This window comes from Lithobates pipiens, unplaced genomic scaffold (genome assembly GCF_037356315.1).
Source record: "Lithobates pipiens isolate NorthernLeopardFrog02 unplaced genomic scaffold, aLitPip1_a1.2 Scaffold_27, whole genome shotgun sequence".
In the NCBI taxonomy this organism is placed as follows: Eukaryota; Metazoa; Chordata; class Amphibia; order Anura; family Ranidae; genus Lithobates; species Lithobates pipiens.
The window spans coordinates 42,460,028-42,483,287 of NW_027507788.1; the positions used below are offsets into that span (position 1 = coordinate 42,460,028).

The 23,260-nt window shown below is 45.7% G+C and overlaps 1 protein-coding gene across 1 annotated transcript in view; it reads right to left on the reverse strand.

Annotated features, from left to right (window-relative positions):
- Window positions 1–23,260, reverse strand: part of VPS11 (VPS11 core subunit of CORVET and HOPS complexes) — a 90,108-nt gene that overhangs the window by 52,925 nt on the left and 13,923 nt on the right. Inside the window, exons 4-7 of the mRNA XM_077456886.1 lie at window positions 18,696–18,859; window positions 11,991–12,223; window positions 11,597–11,804; window positions 8,935–9,086 (exon numbers count right to left, since the gene is read on the reverse strand). Of these exons, the coding sequence (XP_077313012.1) occupies window positions 8,935–9,086; window positions 11,597–11,804; window positions 11,991–12,223; window positions 18,696–18,859 (757 nt within the window). The remainder of the gene's footprint in view (window positions 1–8,934; window positions 9,087–11,596; window positions 11,805–11,990; window positions 12,224–18,695; window positions 18,860–23,260) is intronic.

Here is a 23,260-nt window from a genome sequence, read left to right on the forward strand (position 1 = left end):
TTGGGTCGCACATTGCGGGAGTTTTCACTTGTGGACCCATGGCGCCACAGGTATCCCGAGAAACGGGAGTACTCTTGTTTCTCTGCAACCCATTCCTCTATGTCCCGCATTGATTATATTTTGACGGCTAAGAGCCTGCTGCCCGGACTGGCGGACGCAGGGTACTGCGCCCGTTCGCTTTCGGACCACGCTCCCTGTTGGGCAACTCTCAAGCTGGCACGCCAGGCAGGTCCGAAGCAGTGGAGACTCCACCCATTTTGGCTGTCGGCGTTGAGCAATTGCGAGGACATAGAGGAGGAATGGCGATTTTACTTTGACACTAACAGAGACTCGGCCCGCACGGATCACGTTTGGGAGGCCTTTAAATTGCATGTCCGCTCCACCCTCTCGCGGCGTATAGGCCGGCTGAAACAGGCGTCTCAGACGCAGATGAAGCAGGTTACGGAGGCATTGGATGCGGTTGCAGCCGACTTCTGTGCTGACCCTACCCAGGCAAAGGCACAGCTGCTTAGACAACACACCCGAGCGGTTGAACATCTACAATTTGAACAGGCTAAGCGGAAGCTCTTTTTCACCAGACAACGGGTTTTTGAGCAGGGTGAACGCGCAGGGAAGCTTCTGGCATATCTGGCACACCAGGACTCCAGACCCCCGGTGGTGGTCTCCTTGACCAATCACCGGGGAGTTGAGGTGTCCGATCCACAGGTGGTGGCGGATATGTTTCGAGAGTTCTATATGACGACTTATACCTCTCAGGTACATACACCAAGAATAGGAGACTAGGACTTATTTGGAGGGAATATCTCTTCCTAGACTGTCCCCGACGCAGGTTGCAGATCTCGATGCCCCTCTAACTTGTGATGAGGTCGCATTGGCGATTTCCTCACTGGCCTCAGCAAAAGCCCCCGGACAGGACGGTATCCCTCTAGATTTTTACGCCCAGTATTCTAATGTGTTAGTTCCAGAATTGTTGAAACTGTTCAAATATATGCTCGAATCGGGAACCCTCCCCGAGACGCTGCGTCAGGCCACCATCATTGTGCTACCCAAGCCTGGCAAGGATCCACACCTTCCTGAATCTTACCGCCCCATTTCCTTACTCCAGACCGATATCAAAATTTTAGCAAAAATCTTAGCCATCAGACTGAACAAGGTTATACTGTCCCTTGTACACCCAGACCAGACAGGCTTCATCCCGGGAAAGAACACGGCTATGAACATCCGCCGGGTATTTATGAATGTGCAAGCTAGGCATAGCTCGATGGGGTCGAGGGTGGTGGTGTCCTTAGATGCGGCCAAAGCCTTCGACTCCATTGAGTGGGGATACCTGTGGGAGTGCTTGGAGCGCTTCGGTTTTGGCCCTGTTTTTGTGAGGTGGGTCACCCTACTCTACTATCAACCGACGGCCAGGGTCGCGGTGAACGGTTGGGTGTCGGATCCCTTTCCGGTCGGGCGGGGCACGCGTCAGGGATGCCCGCTGTCCCCCCTTTTGTATGCCCTCGCGGCAGAACCCCTGGCGGCCAGGCTCCGGCATCACCCGGGGATAGCGGGCCTCTGCAGTGGTACCCTTGTAGAATCCGTAAGTATGTATGCGGATGATACCCTATTGTACCTGGAGGATGAGGGTCCTTCGCTGCGGAATGCGTTGGAGGTGTTGGGGGAGTTTGGCAGCTATTCGGGGTTGGCCATAAATTGGTCCAAGTCCCAGATCTTACCGCTGGACGCGTCGGTACCGGACCGTTGTGCGGCCTCCCTTCCCCTCTCCAGGGTCTCCGAAATTAAATACTTGGGGGTACGTATTACCAGGGAGCCGCGGGATTACCTACTACTTAATGTTGAGCCATTGTTTTTATTTCTTAAGTCACGTACTCAGGCCTGGTCCCGTCTCCCTCTTGGGGTGATGGGCAGGGTTAATCTGACGAAAATGATTTTGCTCCCCAAAATTCTATACGCGCTCTGGCACTCCCCGGTTTTGATCCCTCTTCGATTTTTCAAAACGATAGACACTATTTTGAGTACTTTCATATGGGGATCCTCTAGACATAAGCTGGCGTGGACTACCCTTAAAAACCCAACGGGATCGGGGGGGGTGGCCCTTCCGGACTTCAGGGCGTACTATTTGGCGGCGCAACTGTCACATTTTTATCCCCTGCACAGGTCGGATGGGGCAAGGTGCCAGACGCTGGTGGGTGGTGGGGAGGGTATGCACACTCATACTCCCCTTCAGCTGCTCTTCCGGGCTGGGAGGGCAGGGGGTGTCTCGACCCCCCTGCTGTCCTACCACAGGCGGATTTGGAGACTGGCGTTGGGTCTTGTTGGCGCTGACTTTCACCACTCGCACACCCCACTGTGGTGTAACCCTGCGCTGAACGAACTATTAACTGTCCCTGGAGCCGCCCTTTGGGCCTCCAGGGGCATTGTCTTTCTTCACCAGGTTATAACCCCTCTGGGCGTTCGCGACTTTTCAACGTTACGTGCGGAGTTTGACTTGCCTCATTCTATGCAATTCCGATACCTACAACTGCGGCATGCACTTCGAACCCAATTTGCTGAGGGCCCTCCCAACGTTCAGACTTTGTCTCTGGTTGAGTTGTTACTGGGTGACAACTCGGCCCAATTAATCTCCACACTTTACAGTTTATTGAGGAGGAGGGAAATAAACCAGATTTCGGAGAGGGCTAGGATTAGATGGGAGGGTGACATGGGCCCACTGGACGGGTCGGACTGGGAGGAAGTGTTAGAAAACGTTAAGCTGGTGTCATTGAGTATTCCAGACCGCCTTACACAGCTATATATAATTTACAGATCGTACCTGACCCCTATTAGGCTAGTGAAGTTCCGACCTGGCTCAGACCCGGGGTGCCCCATGTGCTTCAGTTCTTCTGGTTCTTTCTATCACTTAGTGTGGTTATGTCCTAAGATTCAAGTTTTCTGGTTGCAAATAATTTCCTTCCTACATGACCACATGGGGTCACCTTTGCTCATGGACCCGAAAGTGTGCATATTAGGAATGCTCCCTGATGTCACGATTGATGTGTATCTTACCACGTTCCTACAGTCCACAGAAAGCTGATAGCAAAGTTGTGGATGCGTCCAGCTCCCCCTGTGCTGCGGGACTGGATTGTAGCAATTAATGATAAACTGCCTTATATAAAACTAGTGTACAGTCACCGTGGATGCCCCGCCAAATATAACAAGGTGTGGGATAGATGGTTAAATGCTGTGGAAACCTGTGTGGACTGATGTTAATGCGCTTGGTGTTCGTGCCACGGGGCAATTGGGGGTGGGTTGGTTGGGAGGTCCGTATGGCAACATATTCTGTTATCTAGAATGTTTCTCCTCGCTGTGCTAGGGGTATATCCAACATGGCTTTGTTATACTGTGTGAGTTGTGTGGTTGCGCCCACTACCATTTTTTATTGTAACCATTTTCTATGATTAATAAACCTGCATTTGTTTAAAAAAAAACAAATGCACCGATTCCTGTGTAAATGGCAGTGAAGGGGTTAACCACTAGATGGCAGTGTAGGGGTTAAGTGTGTCCTAAGAGCGTGTTGCTAACCGTGGGGGGCGTGGCTGTGTTTTACACATCACTGATCTCTGCTCCAATCACAGGGAGCAGAGATCAGTGTCACTGTTGCTAGGCAGAACAGGGAGAGGATTGTTTACTTTAGCATCCCCCCGTTCTTCCTCCCCGTGAAATGATCGTGGGTATCCCCGCAGCGATCGAGTCTGCAGGACCAACGATCGGACTCACGGAGGTCCCGACCTACGCGCGTGCGCTGATGGCACAGCGGCAAATTTAAAGGGACGTACCTGTAAGCCCATTTACCTGTCAGTGCCATTCTGCTGACATACATCGGCGTGCGCCAGTCGGGAAGTGGTTAAAAAGGAATCAATCTTTACCAAGTAACTATACCTAGACCTGTTCGTTTAACTTCTATAGTCGGGAAGATATTGGGGAGATTAATAAAAAGACCACATAGTTGAGTTCTTGCTGAAAAAAAAAAAAAAAAAAAAAAAGATATTTTAGGAAAATGGAGGATCCTCTGCTCCGACTCCGGTCCCAGTGACCCTGGGTGTAGTGATCTCCCAAATGAGCACCCCAGCCCCAGGAACTTGCGTCCGTTGTTACGCTTATCGGATCTAGTGGTGTCCATGTCCGAACTCCCGATTGGTGGCTCGACCCGTTCAACCTCTCTAGGCAGTTTCTTATCTCCTCTATTAGAGGAACCTTCTTCTCCAGGGATTCTCTTCTCCCATTCCAAGAGGAGAGAAGGAAGCCCTGGAGCCCCCGTGAGTTGAGCCCAAGGAACAGCTGGGATGCAGGAGGCCATAAGCCCCAGAACTCTCATAATGCTCCTCAATGAAACCTCTCCGGCCTCGAGGAGGACTGTCACTGCCCTCTGAATTTTGAAGACCTTTTCCAGAGGAAGAAAAATTCTCTGGGCCACGAGTCTAGCTAGTACCCTAAGTACACTTTGGACTGCGATGGGACCAGGGAGTACTTCTCGTGACTGATCTTCCAACTCAGCGACTCCAGAGTGGACAAGACTATAAATCCCGGTCCCTCTGGAGTTGTTCTCGGGATGGACTGTAAATCAACAGATCATCTAGGTATGGTATCAGTGCTACCCCCTGAAGGTGTAAAAATGATACCAGCTTGGTGGGAACCTTGGTGAAGATTCTTGGATTGGCCGCAAGGCCGAAGGGGAGCGCCCTGAACTGCCAATGCTGTACCCCCTGCTCCGTGCGTACAGTGAACCGCAGGTACTTTTGATGTTCTGGGGCAATGGGTACATGCAAATAAGCATCCTTCAGATCTAACATGATCACGAAAACTCCTTTCTGAAGGTGTTTCCTGACCGTGTAAATGCTTTCCATCCTGAATCTTTTGTACAGCAAGTACCAGTTTAGCTTCCACAGATTTATAATTAGCCAAAACTTGCCTGATGGCTTTGGAACCACAAAATTGTGGGAGTAGAAGCCTAGTCATCTGACTCACTGGAACAGGGGTAATCACCTTCTGTTCTGCGAGTTTGTGGATGCTGCTCTTGCTTTCAGTGGGTCCTTGGGAAGATGAGTAATGAGAAACTTTTGAGGGGGGAGTGACCGAAATTCCAACCTTCTCTTATGAGATTTAGGATGCAAGGACTCTCTGAGATGTTTTCCTACTGGGGGAGAGCCTTGCGCCAACTTTTATGTTGGCGTTATTTGGTATCCTTACTAGCAGGACTGGAGACGGAAAAAAGAATTCCACTTTTTTCCTTGCCCTTCCCAAGCCCCCACTTCTTCCTCTGATCACTCTTGCTCTTAAACGCTTTTTGCAGAGGGGCCACAAAAACACTTCTTCCCCTTCTCCCTCTTGGACTTTGTAGGGAATTTTTTACCCTTTTCCGTAGATCGGGAAGGAACCTGTTCCAGTCCTGAACCAAAGAGCAGGGAGCTCTCAAAAGGGATAATGCACAGTCGGGACTTAAAAGTAAAATCTCCATCCCAAGTTTTGACCCAAAGGGCTCTCCTGGCTGAGTTCAGTAATGCCGCTGACTTAGCAGTCGTTCTTACTGTCTCCACCACAGCGTCTGCGAGGTAAGCCATTGCTCTCCCAATGACTTCCAGTGAGTCTACCACCTCCTTGGACTCTTTTACGCGAGACATGGTCCATCAGTTTGTTAAGCCATGCGTCCGCGTTTCTGGCCACACATGCCGAGGCCAACGCTGGGCCCATCGTCGCTGCAATGGCCTCCCAGGCCCTACGCAACAACGTCTCTGATTTTTTATCCATTTGATCCTGTATGTTGCCCGAGTCCTCAAAGGACAGGGCCAACCTCTTAGACACCTGCACCAAGGACGCATCTAGATGTGGGACCTTAAAGAATCTATCTTCCTCCTCCTCCTCCTTAAAAAGGGCGCCTACGTTTCCAGGTTTTAAAGCTATAAGAGTTTCCGCTCAGGCTCTTTCCCTTCCCTCAGAATTATATATTTAAGGGATTGGTGAAGGCACTGGGAAGGATCTAGCTTGCAGTTTACCCAGCCCTCTGGAAACCCCATCTTGAGCCGTCACATGGGCCGAGGGCAACTGAATGTCCTCCAATGCATAAATAGCCCTGAGGAGACCCTCCATATCCTCAGCTGAGAAAAGATGTCCCCCAGGCCTAGCCTCTACCTGGCTATCCTGATCTTGATTCGAACCCTCCTCACAGGAGCTCAGCTCTGAATCATGAACCTCCACCTCATCAGAGTAGTAGGAGGCAGGTTCCTGGGATCCACCCATATTGGTGGATCTGTCCTCCTGTGAGGGAGAACTTTCCCCTCCTGAAGGGGCCTCTCCCTGACATTTTTGAAATGTGGCCTTAAAGGATTGAAGGGTAGCTAGCATCTCTGTCTGCAGTGCCCGTCATTCTTTTTTTTTTTCTGCCAGCTTGTAGATGCATTTTTAACCGAAAGGCTTGTTGTGGTCCTGTGAAAGTTTGTCATTACAATAACCACAGCGTCTAGATTTTGATGTGGCTTTTGTCTTAGGCCTGCTGGCCATCCCCGGGGCAGGGCATTCTGTCTCTGTAAATAAAAATTACCCCACTAGCCACTGTCACAGAGTATCCTTTTTGGGGGAGGGGGAAATAGAGCCACCCCAAATGCCACCCCCCTTAGCTCCAGCAGAGTTACTCTGTGGCAACCTCTGGTGCTGCGAGCTCTGATCCTCCCTCCTTTTCCATCCTTGCAGCTCCAGAGTGCTGCCGCTTAGGCTTCTGAGGGATTGTGGATCTCTGGCCTCTCACTCTGCCCTGCTTGCTGCCTCCTCCTTAATTGCTCACCGCCATTTTGGCGAAGTCCGGAACCGCCAAAAATGACCTCACGAGAGTCTCGGTGGTTTCCGGACATGCGCAGTGGCAACCGCGTACACCGTCCGCACCGAGCAGTCATTTGGAAAGGCACAGCTCTCTTCCCAGGGGGAATACACCCCGGCCAGCGTGCACACAGCCTCCCCGGTCTCCAGGGGATAATAAGCAGCCCTCTAGACCATCAACCACTCTCAGGTAGCAGGGAAGAGTGAGAACACATGGCCCCTGGGGTTATGGACACCTCACCTGTCCTAGTGACCCGGAAACAATCAGGGGAGCCTATCCATCTGCCTGACAATTTAAAGAAACCCCCTAGAAAAAAGGACTGACCCTTTTACAGACCCCGAACCTGACTGTTCTGAGTCTGTTCTAAGGGGAGTGACCATGGTTCCAGACCTTAGGTCTCTCTAAACAAAACAAACGATTTTACAGCCTCAGTGTGGGAAACACAATCAATAACTGAGGGTCAGAGGGAGGGGTGAGGCTTTTTAAACTCTGCTGTTGATTGTGTTTCCTGCCAGGTGAGACCAGTCATCGCTTAGGTGTGCCGTCCTGGAATAGGACTGGAGAAAATACACTTTTTTAAATTAAAAAAAATAAGACAGTAAAAATTAGACCAATTTTTTTTTATATTGTGAAAGATAATGTTACGCCAAGTAAAGTGATACCCAACATGTCACGTTTAAAAATTGTGGAATGGTGACAAACTTTTACCCTTAATCTCCATAGGCGACATTTTAAAAAATTCTATAGGTTGCATGTTTTGAGTTACAGAGGAGGTCTAGGGCTAGAATTATTGTTCTTGTTCTAACGATCAAAACACCCATGGCGATACCTCACATGTGTGATTTGAACACCGTTTTCATGCGGGTGCTACTCACATAGGCTTTCTATTCTGCATGCAAGCTCGGCGGAACGGGGCTCGTTTAAAAATGTTTGCTTTTTTTTTCTCTTATTTATTGTACCTTTTATTTTTTACACTGTTCTTTAAAAAAAAATACAAATTCTGTCACTTTTATTCCTATTACAAGGAATGTAAACATCCCTTGTAATAGAAAAAAATGCATGACTGGACCTCTTAATAATTTAAAAAAATGGCCCTTTAAGCGCTATGGGCGGAAGTGATGTTTTGATGTTGCTTTCGCCCAGCAATGGTATGAAGATGGGTGGGAGCCATCTTCCCCTCACTCGTCTCCATACCCAGCATGTGAAAGGATCCCATCACCTTCGATAAGCGGTGGCGGGTACCGTAGTGCAGTGGGAGGGGGGCCCCTCTACTGCCGCCGATAAAAGTGATCTTGCAATCCGCCGCAGAGACCACACTTATCGGAAAGCGGACCGCCGGAAAAAGAAGAGGATACTGGTGTTATGGCAGCTAGCTGCTGCCATAACAACGATATTCCTCTTCAAACTTAGGACGTATATAGTCGTGCGGCGGTCAGTAAGTGGTTAAGGTCATCACAGAGGACAAGTTAACACTCTTTACGCCTAGAAGAAAAAAACTTATCTTAACTCATCTCCAAATATGGAAAGGTTTCTTCACAGTAAGAGCTGTGAAAAAGTGGAAGAGACTCCCTCCAGAGGCGATTCTGGCCAGCTCAGTAGACTGCTTTAAAAAGACCTGGATTTTTTCCTTAATGTACATAATATAACTGGGTACTAACATTTATAGGTAAAGTTAAACCAGGGAAAATCCGATTGCCTCTTGGCTGCTGTAGCAAATTGGATCATGCTTTGCTGGGGTTTTTCGCCTCCCTCTGGATCAACTGTGGGTAAAAGATTGTGTATATGGGATTGTATAATTTATTTTTTGTTATTGGTTGAACTAGATGGAGTTGTGTCCTTTTCAACCATGATTATAAATACAGAAATTGTATTATAAAAAAAATTTAACCCATACAAGCTACAGTATAAAGATAAATTAATTTCTGTCCTACAAGTGCTTTTTTTGTAATTTTTGGTGGGGACTGCCATTTATATTTAGTAACGTTAGCGCAGACTTTTTTTGCTTTACAAAAGTATGATTAAATCTGGCATGTACCCTAAACCGAAATGCATGTTTTGAATCGACTGACATTTCAAAATAGACGTACCGGATATATTGTTGGATAGCTCCATCGTGATCTCCTTTATTATACAGATGATCTCCATATTGGCGAAAGATCTCAGACAACCCATCACTGTCCAGGTGCTGACTTTTTGCCAGAGAAATGGCCATTACATACAGGTTTTTCTTAAACAGCATCTGTGGGAGGTACAATAAAAATTAAGAATAGAATAGACATTTTTTCAACCTTATCCTTGACCCTTCCTTTAATCTTCAAACTTTGCAAATGCTCTAATGTTGTCTCTTTGTTGTCTCCTCTTTGGTTCCCCCCCCCCTTTTTATATAATTAAAATGCCTTTATTCTGTCATGTTATTTAATATCGTTTTTTGGTTTTATTGTAAAGAGGGCATCTGAGCAGGCTTGGTGGATGTAGGGATTAAAGGCTTGCGATGAAAGAGTGAAGCCTCAGTTTTCAGGTTGATGTTTACATCTCCTAGAAAAACTACAGAGAAGATTTTTTGACCTCCTTTTTAAGTTGGGCTAAGTGTTTTTTTTTTTTTTTTTTTTTTTTTTTAGCAGCTTCATTCAGCTTAGAGTGGGAAGGTTTGCCACGGCAGAAAGGATGCACAGTAGATGATGATTGCATTTTTGAGGGGGCACACGGACGAGATGCGCACAGTAAGGGATACAGAATGTAGAGTGAAGTGTGATTTTGGATAGTGGGGGTCTGAAACCTCTGGCATCAGTAGCTGCCTCAACATATTTATTAAAGAACTTGCCAAGGAAGCACACTCTCAAAAGGAGATACACAAAAGGCCATTCAGTCTTCGTCAAACAGGGTGCATGCAGTGAGCCTGTACGTGAGCATGAGCTATGGGGTTGGAGAGGTGTTGGAGTTGGACATTGCTCGAGAGCAACAAAAACACTAGTAACTTAAAAAAAAAAAACTGACATTTCCTTTGGGCCTGTAGTAGACTCATCACTGTCTGTTCTGTGTGTTCCTGCTCCCAAGCCAATCCTCCACTGCCAAACGAGGGTATTTCCCTGCAGGGTGCTCGCTGAATGGACATTAGGGGGGTGGGTTTGTCTGGTATGAAGGAGTTGTAGTGACCCAGATGCTAACAGATTTCCAATGGCTTCCTTTCAGAATTGGGCAGCTGGCGGTGTGGCATACAATCAGCTTGCATTGTAGGCTAAATTGTGAAACAGTACAAATATGGAAAAACACTAAGCGTGAAAGCCCCCTTACATCTGTCCCCGTGAACTGCTTGTGTACATAACAATGTGGTATATCTTGTAGAATAAGGATGTATTTAGTGTACACTACAGAGCCATCAAGACAAACCAGGAACTGGTATTTTAAGGAATACAAGGAAACCTTATCTTACCTCGTTCACATCACTAATGTCGTTCAGGGTCCAGACTTACGCCATCACGGTAGGCATACCCCTTCAGAGGGGGTTTTTTGGGTCTGGGTATCAAGGGGATTGACTACGACCCTGAACTTGTATAGCACTCTAAGGCCAACTACCTTAGTGTGAATGCCAAATGCAGGATTCAGTGCCCTGGCAATCATTACAAACCAGCCCCATGACTGCAGGGTCCAAGTATGGTTTCCAAGATGTGCTTTGGGCTGGGATCACACATGTCTGCCTGAGTATTGCAGTCCAGAGTCTGTTCACCGGTTCAGGTGCAGATTTTTGCCTAAATTTGCACCTGAACCAGACCCAAAAAAGGCACAGGATCCTTTTCAAAACCGCACCACAGTCAACCCAGACATGTGTGAACTGACTCCATTGAAAGCCAGTCACATTCACATGTTATGTGAATTGGATGCGGTTAAAAATGCATCCAATCCCAGCCCAAGGGTCATCAATTTGTAAACTTCTAATGAGGCCTGAAAGCAGTTTGATCTTGATAGTAATGTTAAATCTGGTGAAAAGATGGTAAGAAAAACTTCTCAAAAAGGGGAGAAGGTGTCTGTCCACCCAAGAACACTAGCAAAAATCTGGAGCGTCTATTGCTTTTTAACAAAGCTGGAGCCTCACGGATTGAGTGGGGATATATGGGGACAGTTGGGGGTGGACTCAATTTTTTTTGTCCAACCACCTGAAGGTAGCAGCATATAATCCATGGTCTGTGAATCAAATCCTGTTTTTTGTACTGTATGATAAACAAAAGTCTTTTTTTATTTGGTCAGCCCCCACTGGGGCTTGTTTTGGCTTTGGAGACTCAGGTGCTGCTGCATCAATGAGAGTGTCCCCAGTGGACAGCATTTATCAAAAAGCTTTCAATTGTGGCTCATAAAATATAAGGTTTGCAAATATCCACCATAGGCCTGTGCAAGCAACAACTTTAGTAATTGTATCTTACTTAAGATTTTCCCTTTGGGAGTAACTCACCAAAAATTACATTTTTGTTGTAAGGGATGCCCAAAATCTGACTTGTATCTTAGTGCAATACTTCTGGTAAAATCAGTAATAAGCCAATCGCACAAACAGAAAATTACATTTCTAAGTGGTGTTCTGTACACCAATTGTGCCAGGTAACACCAACTCCTCCAGGTAGCCATATTGTATTAAAAGAAAATTACAGCGCTGCAGATTTGTCCATGTAAGTGGCGTTACTCTTTAATTGTAAAAAAAAAAAAAAAAAAAATTACCAAACCAATATGTCTTCCACTGAAGTAAATTGAAAAGATGTTTACCTCTAGTTTAGTCTGTGTGTCCTTTTCATGGAAAGCATGCAGGAGGCCATCACGTGTCAGAACATAAAGAGAGCCCCATTCAGCCAAAACATCAACCACCTCAGTCAGTGTGCAGCTGTATGCAATAAGCTTGTTTCCCAAATCATAAATTGTCAATGTCTGTCTGTCAGGTGCATGGGTATCTCCTGAGCGTGCAGCAAAGTCTGATCTGCAAGTGAAGCACATGTGAGACAAAACAAAAAGCAAAAAATACACAACAGCAACAATGACATACTGAGAAAGTACCTGAATGTTGGGATGAAAATAAACTTTATTAACAAAAAATAAAAAATAAATGGTAAAAAAAAAAGCCTTAGGTAAGGAGGAAGCAGAAGAAATAATTTAAACTGCTGACCTCTCTCTTGTTACGATGATCAGATAGCCCCGATACCAATGCACAATCAATTTTTGTCCTTCAAAAGCAAAGCAGGGCCCTCTCTCATCTGGTTGGTATAAATATACACATTCATTACCAGCCACCACAAATTGCATGTCTTGAGATGGATCACACAAGGCTGAGCAACGCAGCCCACAACCATGAGAATCTAGTTCTGTGAATGGGTAATCCTTAGGTGTCAACTCATAAGCCTGAAAGAGTAGAAAAATTGGTAAAAAAAAAAAAAAAGTTAGAATGATTTCATAAGAAATATAGTACTAAATCTCTCTCAAAATAGTTTTGTAGAGCCCAGTGCCCAGTTTTTGTAGAGCCCAAAGGAACACATAGAGAGGATTTTGGTGAGTGTGGTTGGGGTGTTCTTCCTTTTTTTGGAAAAACCATCTTTCCAAGTCAGTCGGGATCCTAGAAGTGGTCTGAGGACACCTTGGAGGTCCGGGTTCCTGTATCAAGTGGAGAGTTTTCCATCCCTGTTTTTGTATCTAACGGAGAGAATCATCCATTAGTGTATCCAAGCTTGCATGTTTCGGTGTCGCTGACCATAAACAAAACATGCACAAATAATCTGATGGCTGAATAGGACTCATGAGTGAAGAAATACATCTTTATAATGGCTCAAATTCATGTAATGTATTCATCCAGGGAAAGGATGAAAGGATTGAGTTAAAAGTGGTTGTAAAGTCCCTACCAATGCTCCTGGCTCCTCCTCTTCTTTATGTGCCCCCATAGAAAGCCACTTGCTATAGGAGCACACCAGCTGGCTATCTCCAAAACCACACAGCTTTCATCCATAAACACAGATAGCACAGTTCGGTCCCCCCCACCTCAATCACAGGATTCGACTGACAAAAGCCTATGAGAGGATGAGGAGTAGCAAAAGAGTGGCTGCAGACACGCAAACCCCTGGACTGGGTGAGGAAAGTATTAGGGCGGCAAAAGGGGGGATACTACTACTACCAACTAAACGTTATTTACCTTAATGCAGAGAATGCATTAAGGAAAAAAAAATGTTAAGGGTTTAGAACCACTTTAATAACTTGAATTTTACTAGCCGAGAACAAAATGCCAAGCTAGGTGAAGGTGGTTTCCATCCAAACATGTCTGCACAGTGTGTAAGTAACAAAAAAAAAAAAAAAACAGTTTGGGGAACTTCTGTAAGATGGCAATAGCTTGTTTAACCTCCCTGGCGGTATGATTCAGTCCGGTTTTAGGTGCTGAAAGCGGTACAATTATTTTGCATGGGAATTTGGCGTTTTATTTTGTAGTCCTGTAATTCTTAGGAATAACTCTCTTAAATCTGTTCAAACCAGAGTCTAGCAGACATCCCGGGTATGATAAAGTTTATAATATAATAAAGAATAATAAAAATGATTCAATAATGTAATCAAATCCAAAAACACTGAAAAAGGGACACTTTTTGGTTGCTATGGGCAATCTCCAAATTCCAGGCAAAAAAAAACAGTATTTATAATATAAAAGTGCATGCAGGGCACTGCACAGACCACTAGGGACAAAGGGGGTGTGTATTTTTTAATACAGCACTGTAATCTGCAAGATTACAGTGCTGCGTGTGTTTTGTGTATTCTTACTTTTTTTAATTTGCCGCCGTTCTCCGCTCCCGTGCGCCGTAACGTCGCAGGGAACGGAGCTCAGCGGCATTCGGCACTGTGAATCGAGCGGAGGACAGCTCGATCACACAGCACGGAGGACATCGCTGGATCCAGGGGACAAGGTAAGTAAGTCTCCCTGTGTCCTCCCCTGCATTCAGCGAAGCGATCCCGAGTCTGGCTCGGGGTTACCGCTTTTATCAGGAAATTCCTAACCCAAGCCGGACTCGGGATTACCGCTAGGGGCGTTAAGTACCACAGCCTTGACTCCCCAGGCTCCCACTGGCCTTGTTGTCCCTGAATTGACAGTAAAAGGAATCAGGGAAGTATGTGGCAAAGGAACAACAAGATGCTCACAGTATTAATATTATGATGAAAAACACACTCCTCTGGGCAAAAATACATATTTCTGTCAGATGAAGAACACGATTTTCCTATTAACAAAGTCAAGTAAATAATTAAAGCACCCTTTAAAGCAGTAGGAAATTCTCCTTAAGTACAACAAAAAGTGCCACCCTGCAGGGTTAAATCATAATGTACTAGTATGCACCCTATACTAATACATTAGTAGAGACTTGCCTACAAACTGAGCCCTCCAGCGCTGGGCTGTCACAGCTCCCCTCCATCCCTGGCGGCTTCCATGTTAACCCAGTCTTCTTTCCGGGTTTCATATATTTGGCCACTTGATTGGCCAGGGCTGCAGTAACATCACAACCGCATGAGAGTCACAACATGCAGAACAAGCTGTAAATGCGGTCTAAGCTGCACATGCACGACTTAGATTGCATTACCGCTGACAGGCAGGGGGGAAATTTATGATAGGAGATATCTAGGGTCCACTCCCACGCTCTAATAATTGGCCCAGCTCTGTCACGCAGGTTAAGGGAAAGATTCCATAGCCTTGTGTGACCTTCGACAAGCTGGTTTTGAGCTTAACAGGGGCTTGCTTTCCCTGCTGGCGAAATTGAGTGGCAGGCTAACCTGGAACAATGAAGATGTGTTAGTCCAGGTTCACACTAGTGTGATGCGGGCAAACCCTGCGATCTGAATCACACACTGGTTCACACTGCTGGGGGTGTCAACGTAAAAAAGTTAATGACACCCCCAGGATGGTTCACAGATCGCAGTGCGAACTGTCAAACGGTGTAGGATTCCAGTACGGACCAAAAAAAAAAGGGTCCTGCATGGCACCTGCAAGCGGCTGATCGTGGTTACAATGCTTTCAATGCTCCTATGAAAAAAAAATTTAAGTGAACTTATTCTTTAACCACTTTCAGACCGGACCATTTTGCTGGTAAATGACCAGAGGTCTTTTTACACTTTGGCACTGCGCTGCTTTAACTGGTAATTGCGCGGTCATGCAATGTTGTACCCAAACAAAATTTGCGTCCTTTTCTTCCCACAAATAGAGCTTTCTTTTGATGGTATTTGATTGCCTCTGCGGTTTTTATTTTTTGCGATATAAACGTAAAAAGACCGCAAATTTTGAAAAAAAATGATATTTTCTACTTTTTGTTATTAGAAAAATCCAATAAACTCAATTTTAGTCATACATTTAGGCCAAAATGTATTCAGCCACATGTCTTTGGTAAAAAAAAAGTCAATAATTGTATATTTATTGGTTTGCGCAAAAGTTGTCACATCTACAAACTAAGGTACGTTTTCTGGAATTTACGCAGCTTTTAGTTTACGACTGCCTATCTCATTTCTTGAGGTGCTAAAATGGCAGGGCAGTACAAAACCCCCCCAAATGACCCCATTTTGGAAAGTAGACCCCCTAAGGAAATTGATAAGAGGCATGTTGAGCCCATTGAATATTTTATTTTTTTGCCTCAAGCGATTGAATAATGACAAAAAAAAAAATTTTTTTTTTTTTTTTTACACAAAGTTGTCACTAAATGATATATTGCTCACACATGCTATGGGCGTATGTGAAATGACACCCCAAAATAAATTCTGCTGCTTCTCCTGAGTATGGGGATACCACATATGTGGGACTTTTTGGGAGCCTAGCCGCGTACGGGGCCCCGAAAACCAAGCACCGCCTTCAGGCTTTCTAAGGGCGTACATTTTTGAGTTCACGTCTCACTACCTATTACAGTTTTGAAGGCCATAAAATGCCAAGATGGCACAAAACCCCCACAAATGACCCCATTTTAGAAAGTAGACACCCCAAGCTATTTGCTGAGAGGCATGTTGAGTTCATGGAATATTTTATATTTTGCCACAAGTTGCGGGAAAATTACAAACTTTTTTTTTTTTTTTTTTTTTTTTAACAAAGTTGTCACTAAATGATATATTGCTCATGCATGCCATGGGCATATGTGAAATGACACCCCAAAATAAATTCTGCTGCTTCTCCTGAGTACGGGGATACCACATATGTGGGACTTTTTGGGAGCCTAGCCGCGTACGGGGCCCCGAAAGCCAAGCACCGCCTTCAGGCTTTCTAAGGGCGTAAATTTTTGAGTTCACTTCTCACTACCTATTACAGTTTTGAAGGCCATAAAATGCCAAGATGGCACAAAACCCCCACAAATGACCCCATTTTAGAAAGTAGACACCCCAAGCTATTTGCTGAGAGGCATGTTGAGTCCATGGAATATTTTATATTTTGCCACAAGTTGCGGGAAAATTACAAACTTTTTTTTTTTTTTTTTTTTTTTCACAAAGTTGTCACTAAATGATATATTGCTCACGCATGCCATGGGCATATGTGAAATGACACCCCAAAATAAATTCTGCTGCTTCTCCTGAGTATGGGGATACCACATATGTGGGACTTTTTGGGAGCCTAGCCGCGTACGGGGCCCCGAAAACCAAGCACCGCCTTCAGGCTTTCTAAGGGCGTTACAGTTTTGAAGGCCATAAAATGCCAAGATGGCACAAACCCCCCCCAAATGACCCCATTTTGGAAAGTAGACACCCCTAAATTTAGGGGTACACTAGTGAGACTAGGTAATAAATGGCGGGTTCCCTGAAACTATAAAAAAATAACTAACCAACCAGCGTCACCTGTAACAGTTATATGGTGATCACTGGTGAAAGGGTTAACTAGGGGGCAATTAGGGGGCTTTATGCGGTAGTATATGGGGGTCCCTGGCGCTATAAAAAGCTGCAGCGAACCTAAATACCTACCTGCCTAACTAGCGTCACCTGTGACACTAATACAGCGATCAGAAAAACGATCGCTTATTAGGCTGGGTTCACACTGGAGCGATGCGGGAACGCCACGAATGCGCGGCGGGTTCCCGCATCGCATGCCTCCCGGCGGCAGTTCACACTGCCCTATGCGAACTGCTGGGAGTGTCAGTGAAATGTTACTGACACCCCCAGATCAGTTCGCATATCGCAGTGCGATCTGCAAACTCGGATCGCATGGTGTGAACACCCATGCGATCCGATTCTGCTGCGGGCCAAAAAAAGGGTCCCGTGCGAATTTGCGGCGGGTGCGGCGGGTGCGGCGAATGGCTGAACTCGAATCGCACAGAGATCGGATGTGATTTGCACTGCAGTGCGGTGCGAATCACATCCGTTCTCATAAACCGCTGCAATGTGAACCCAGCCTTAGTGACACTGGCGACGGGGGGTGATCACGGGGTTAAACCTTTATTGGGGGGGTTAGGGGGGTACCTTAGAACTAAAGGGGGCTAACCCTAACTGCCCTAACAGTTATTAGTCACAAATGACACCCGCCGGGTGATCAGGGGGTTAAACCTTTATTAGGTAATAAATGGCGGGTGCCCTGAAACTATAAAAAAATAACTAACCAACCAGCGTCACCTGTAACAGTTATATGGTGATCACTGGTGAAAGGGTTAACTAGGGGGCAATCAGGGGGCTTTATGCGGTAGTATATGGGGGTCCCTGGCGCTATAAAAAGCTGCGGCGAACCTAAATACCTACCTGCCTAACTAGCGTCACCTGTGACACTAATACGGCGATCAGAAAAATGATTGCTTATTAGGCTGGGTTCACACTGGAGCGATGCGGAAACGCCGCGAATCCGCGGCGGGTTCCCGCATCGCATGCCTCCCGGCGGCAGTTCACACTGCCCTATGCGAACTGATGGGAGTGTCAGTGAAATGTTACTGACACCCCCAGATCAGTTCGCATATCGCAGTGCGATCTGCAAACTCGGATCGCATGGTGTGAACACCCATGCGATCCGATTCTGCTGCGGGCCAAAAAAAGGGTCCCGTGCGAATTTGCGGCGGGTGCGGCGGGTGTGGCGGGTGCGGCGGGTGCGGTGAATGGCTGAACTCGAATCGCACAGAGATCGGATGTGATTTGCACTGCAGTGCGGTGCGAATCACATTCGTTCTCATAAACCGCTGCAATGTGAACCCAGCCTTAGTGACACTGGCGACGGGGGGTGATCACGGGGTTAAATCTTTATTGGGGGGGTTAGGGGGGTACATTAGAACTAAAGGGGGCTAACTCTAACTGCCCTAACAGTTATTACAGTCACAAATGACACCAATGCAAAAAAAAAAAAAAAAATGACATTGGTGTCACTGTGACTGGGGGGCAGGGGTAATTGGGGGGGGTGATCGGGGGGTAAAGGGGGGGTGTGAGTGTGCCTGGCATGTTCTACTGTGTGTGTAGAGTGTTGGTGCAACTTACTGATCCGCTCTCCTCCGTGTCGGAACGAAAAATACCGACACGGAGGAGAGAATACATCACTTCCTCTCCTGTGTTTACATTACAGGAGAGGAAGTGATGTCACCGGGGATTTCTATTCGTCGGGAGCGATCGCGAGGGGGTGGCCATGAATGAATGGCCGTCCCCTCGTCCGGGATCGCTCCCGAACGAATACCGACCGCCGCAGGCACCGGGCGGGGGCCCGATCGGGCCCCCGACCCGCGGGAGGCAAGGGACGTACATGTATGTCCTTATGCCTGCCCGTGCCATTGTACCGACGTACATCGGCGTGCGGCGGTCGGCAACACACAACTGAGCCAGATGATCTAACACGGGCAAAATTATTCTCATGCAAGTCAGATTACAACACTGGAGAGCAGCATTAATATTTTATATAAATAAAAAAATCCCTTACCTTGACATTTTCTGTTGTTACAACAAATAGATGGGTCGTCTTGCCAGTTTGCCTGAAAGCCATGCCTGTAACAGGATAGCTCCCTTCTTGCAACATTTGGATCTTACTGTGCCGGTCGCGCGTTATGTCACCCTTGGTTAACACCACACTCCCATCTGCAAAACCTGAAGCAAAAAAAAAAAAAAAAAAAGAGGAAGTGAACAAAAGAGAAAAAGCATTAGGAGCCCTATGCAGCATAAAAAAACATGATAGACAAATGAAGGGGGATTTGACTCATACAAAGGAAGGTAAAACAGGATTTTTTCGTACCATAAAAATCTGTTTCTTGGAGTACATTAAGGGACACAGGATCAAAAAAAGTCAGCGACAATTGGGTTATATTGCTGCCTTCAGGAGGATTTGAACACTGGCAACCAAAAAGTAATTGGCCAGCTAGGGACACTCTGTTAAACCATGGTGCTTCAGATTTGTAGAAAAGCGGTATAAGGAGTAGACAAAAACACCAAGAAGCGGGACCTGTCTCTCTTAAATGGTGACCACCTTGCTTCTTTGTGGGTATGGTGTTTTTTTTGGTGATGTGCAGCGTTTTTGCGCCAAACATATCTTTTGGAATTATGGCCAAAAAGTTCAACCTTGGTATCATCAGACCATTGTAATGGATGCGATTAATAAAGGTCATCATGGTGAAATGTCCCAAAACGCCATAACACATTTTCCTGCATGCTTTTGGGAGAATTCAGATGTCTTTTGTAAAATTGAGTTGGGCTTGGATGTTTTTCTTCCTAAGAAAAAGATTTTGTCTTGCCACTCTACCCCATAGTCCAGACATATGAAGAATACGGGAGATTGTTGTCAGATGTACCACACAGCTAGTACTTGCCAGATATTCCTGCAACTCCTTTAATGTTGTGCTAGGCCTCTTGGCAGCCTCCCTGACAGGTTTTCCTCTCGTCTTTTCATCAATTTTGGAATGACATCCAGTTCTTGGTAATGTCACTGTTGTGTCATATGTGCTCCACTTGATGTTGACTGTCTTCACTTTGTAATATGGTATATCTAATGCCTTGGAAATTCTTTTGTACCCTTCTCCTGACTGATACCTTTTAACAATGAGATCCCTCTGATGCTTTGGAAGCTCTCTACAGACCATGGCTGTTGCTGTAAGATGTGACTAAGAAAATGTCAGGAAAGACCTACCAGAACTTTAAATTTAGGGTTAATCAGAGGCACTTTAAAATGGTTGTAAAGGGATTTAAAAAAAAACACACACAACAAACATGTTATACTTGCCTCCACTGTGCAGCTCGTTTTGCAAAGAGTGGAACGAACCTGGTCTTCTGGGGTCCCTCGGCGGCTCTCTCGGCTTCCCCCGCAAGTACTTCTCACGTTCATGTGAGCTCCCTCGCATGGCGAGAAGTGCTTGCGGGGGTGTTACCGTGATACAGCCGGTGGCTATAGCCGCTCACTGTATCACTCGGCCCCGCCCCCGGCGCGCTGCATCATTGGATGTGATTGACAGCAGCGCGAGCCAATGGCTGCGCTGCTTTCAATCCATACACTCTAGCCAATCAGCGGCCAGGCTGAGTGGCAAAGAGGATGTCAGAGACGAGCGTGGGACTTTCAAGGGGTCAGGTAAGTAAAACGGGGGGGCTGGCACTATCAGATGTTTTTTCACCTTAAAGGGGTTGTAAAGGTAAATGTTTTTTCACCTTAATGCATTCTATGCATTAAGGTGAAAAAACATCTCACACTGCTGGCGCCCCCAGTCCCCCCGTTTTACTTACCTGACCCCTCGAAAATCCCGCGCTCGCCCCCGCCGTCCTCTTCGCCGCTCAGCCTGGCCGCTGATTGGCTGGAGTGGATGGATTAAAAGCAGTGCAGCCATTGGCTCGCGCTGCTGTCAATCACATCCAATGACGCAGCACGCCGGGGGGCGGGGCCTTGTGATACAGCGAGCGGCTATAGCCGCCGGCTGTATCACGGGAGCGTGCCCGCAGTGCTTCTCACCAATGCGAGGGAGCTCGCATTAACGTGAGAAGCACCTGCGGGAGGAAGCAGAGACAGCCGCCGAGGGACCCCAGAAGAGCAGGTTCGGGGCCACTCTGTGCAAAACGAGCTGCACAGTGGAGGTAAGTATGACATGTTTGTTATTTTAAAAAAATATAAATTTTTACTTTACAACCCCTTTAATGAATAGAATGCATTAAGGTGAAAAAAACTTAGCTTTACAACCCTTTTAAATGATGGCAGGTGTGTATTGACTCCTATTTAACATGAGTTTGAATGCGATTGCTGAATTCTGAACACAGCTACTTTACCGGTTATAAGAGGGTGTATACACTTCTGCAACATTAGTTTATTTTTACTTCATCCCCCCTAAAAGATTTCAGTTTGTTTTTCAATTGAGTTGTACAGTTTAAAGAGCGTATTAAAAAATGGAAAAAGTTCTGAAATGATTTATCTTTGTCTCATTTTTTGTACATCACAGAAACCTGACATTTTAACAGGGATTTGTTGACTTTATATCCACCGTATGTGCTCAGCTCAAATTAATGCGTGTGTGTTGCATTTGTTAATATAATTTTTTTGCATATTAATCAGACATAAGATACATGGGACAATATTACAATAGTGAGTTGGTCAGATTACTGTCAGTTTTTTGGTTTGAGTAGATTTCTCAAACAAATGTTGTTTCATACAATAGGTACGTAGATACCATTGTTGTATTCAATTGACAGTTTCAACAGGCTATTGTCTCTATAACCACAGTAAACAAGCAAGACATTACTTGTTTGAGATTCTTTTAGCTCTCAAACTGAAAGAATGACTGTTAGATTACTGTCAGGTTTGGTTTGAGTAGACAATGGGTAGATACCATTGTTGTATTCAATTGACAGTTTTCAACAGTCCATTGTTTCTACAGCTACATTAAATAGGTAGGTTTTCTGTTTGTGTAACTATGGTAAACAGCCTGACATAAAAGGGGGATTCAGGCATAAGCTACACACATCATGCTTTGAAGATCAGAAGCCACTCATGATGAAAGATTTTAGCCTGGTTCCCAAGAAGCATTGTTGCCAATGGAGATCACAAACATACAGTAACAGAAGATAAGTAACCTTTAAGTGTATTTGTACTGTTATAGACCATAGGCTGCATTTGCTACGCATTTTGCTTGTTAGAGATATCTGTCAGTCATGTATTGTATTCCTAAGACTGTAATAGTTTTGTATGTACAGCATCTTTGTATAGTAAAAGCACATTTACACACTGTAGAAGTCTCAGCTTGCTTGTTATACCACACAGTAGTAACCTTGCTAAATAGACGCAAGCAAAACAACGCGGCATGATTGTTGGTGCCAGACGGGCTAGTCTTTCAAAAACTGCTGATCTACTGGAATTTTCTTGCACAACCATCTCTAGGGTTTACAGAGAATGGCTTGAAAAAAAGAAAAATATCCAGTGGGGCGGAAGTTGTGTGGACGAAAATGCCTTGTTCATGTCAGAGGAGAATGGGCAGACTGGTTCGAGATGATAGAAAGTCCAACATTAACTCAAATACAACCATGGTATGCAGAATACCATCTCCGAATGAGCAACACGTCAAAACGTTAAAGCTACAGCAGCAGAAGACCACACCGGGTGGCACTCCTGTCAGATAAGAGCTGGAAAATGAGGCTACAATTCGCACAGGCTCACTAAAATTGGACAACAGAAGATTGGAAAAACGTTGCCTGGTCTGATGAGTTTCAATTTCAGCTGTGACATTCAGGTGGTAGGGTCGGAATTTGGGGCAAACATCATGAAAGTATGGATCCATCCTGCCTTGTATCAGTGGTTTAGGCTTGTGGTGTAATGGTGTGGGGGATATTTTCTTGGCACGCTTTGGGCCCCTTAGTACCAATTGAGCATTGTTTAAATGCCACGGCCTACCTCAGTATTGATGCTGACCATGTCCATCCCTTTATGACTACAGTGCACCCATCTTCTGATGCCTACTTCCAGCAGGATAATGCACAAAGCTCAAATCATCTCACCACTGGTTTCTTGAACATGATAATTTACTCACTGTACTCCCAATGGCCTCCACAGTCACCAGATCTCCATCCAATAGAGCATATTTGGGATGTGGTGAAATGGGAGATTTGCATCATGGATGTGCAGCCGACAAATCTGCAGCAACTGCATGATGTTATCATGTCAATATGGACCAACACCTTGTTGAATCTACGCTAAGAAGAATTAATGTAAGAAAAGGATTGGCTGCACACCAAAAAGTATCAGTCCTTTTTATTTAATCTTTCCACAAAAGTGCAAAACACAACAGGATGGTAGCAGGTCAGGTTGACAAGTCTCACACAGTTATATCGTGCTTACTTGGTTATCAGTAAGCACAATGTAACTGCGTGATACATGTCAACCGGACCTGCTACCATCCTGTGGTGTTTGTTTTGCACTTTTGTGGAAAGATGCAATAAAAAGGACTTTGATACTTTTTGGTGTGCAGCCAATGCTTTTCTGTATCATCACGGTAGGTGAGCCAAGGCATGCACCCATAGGAGGAG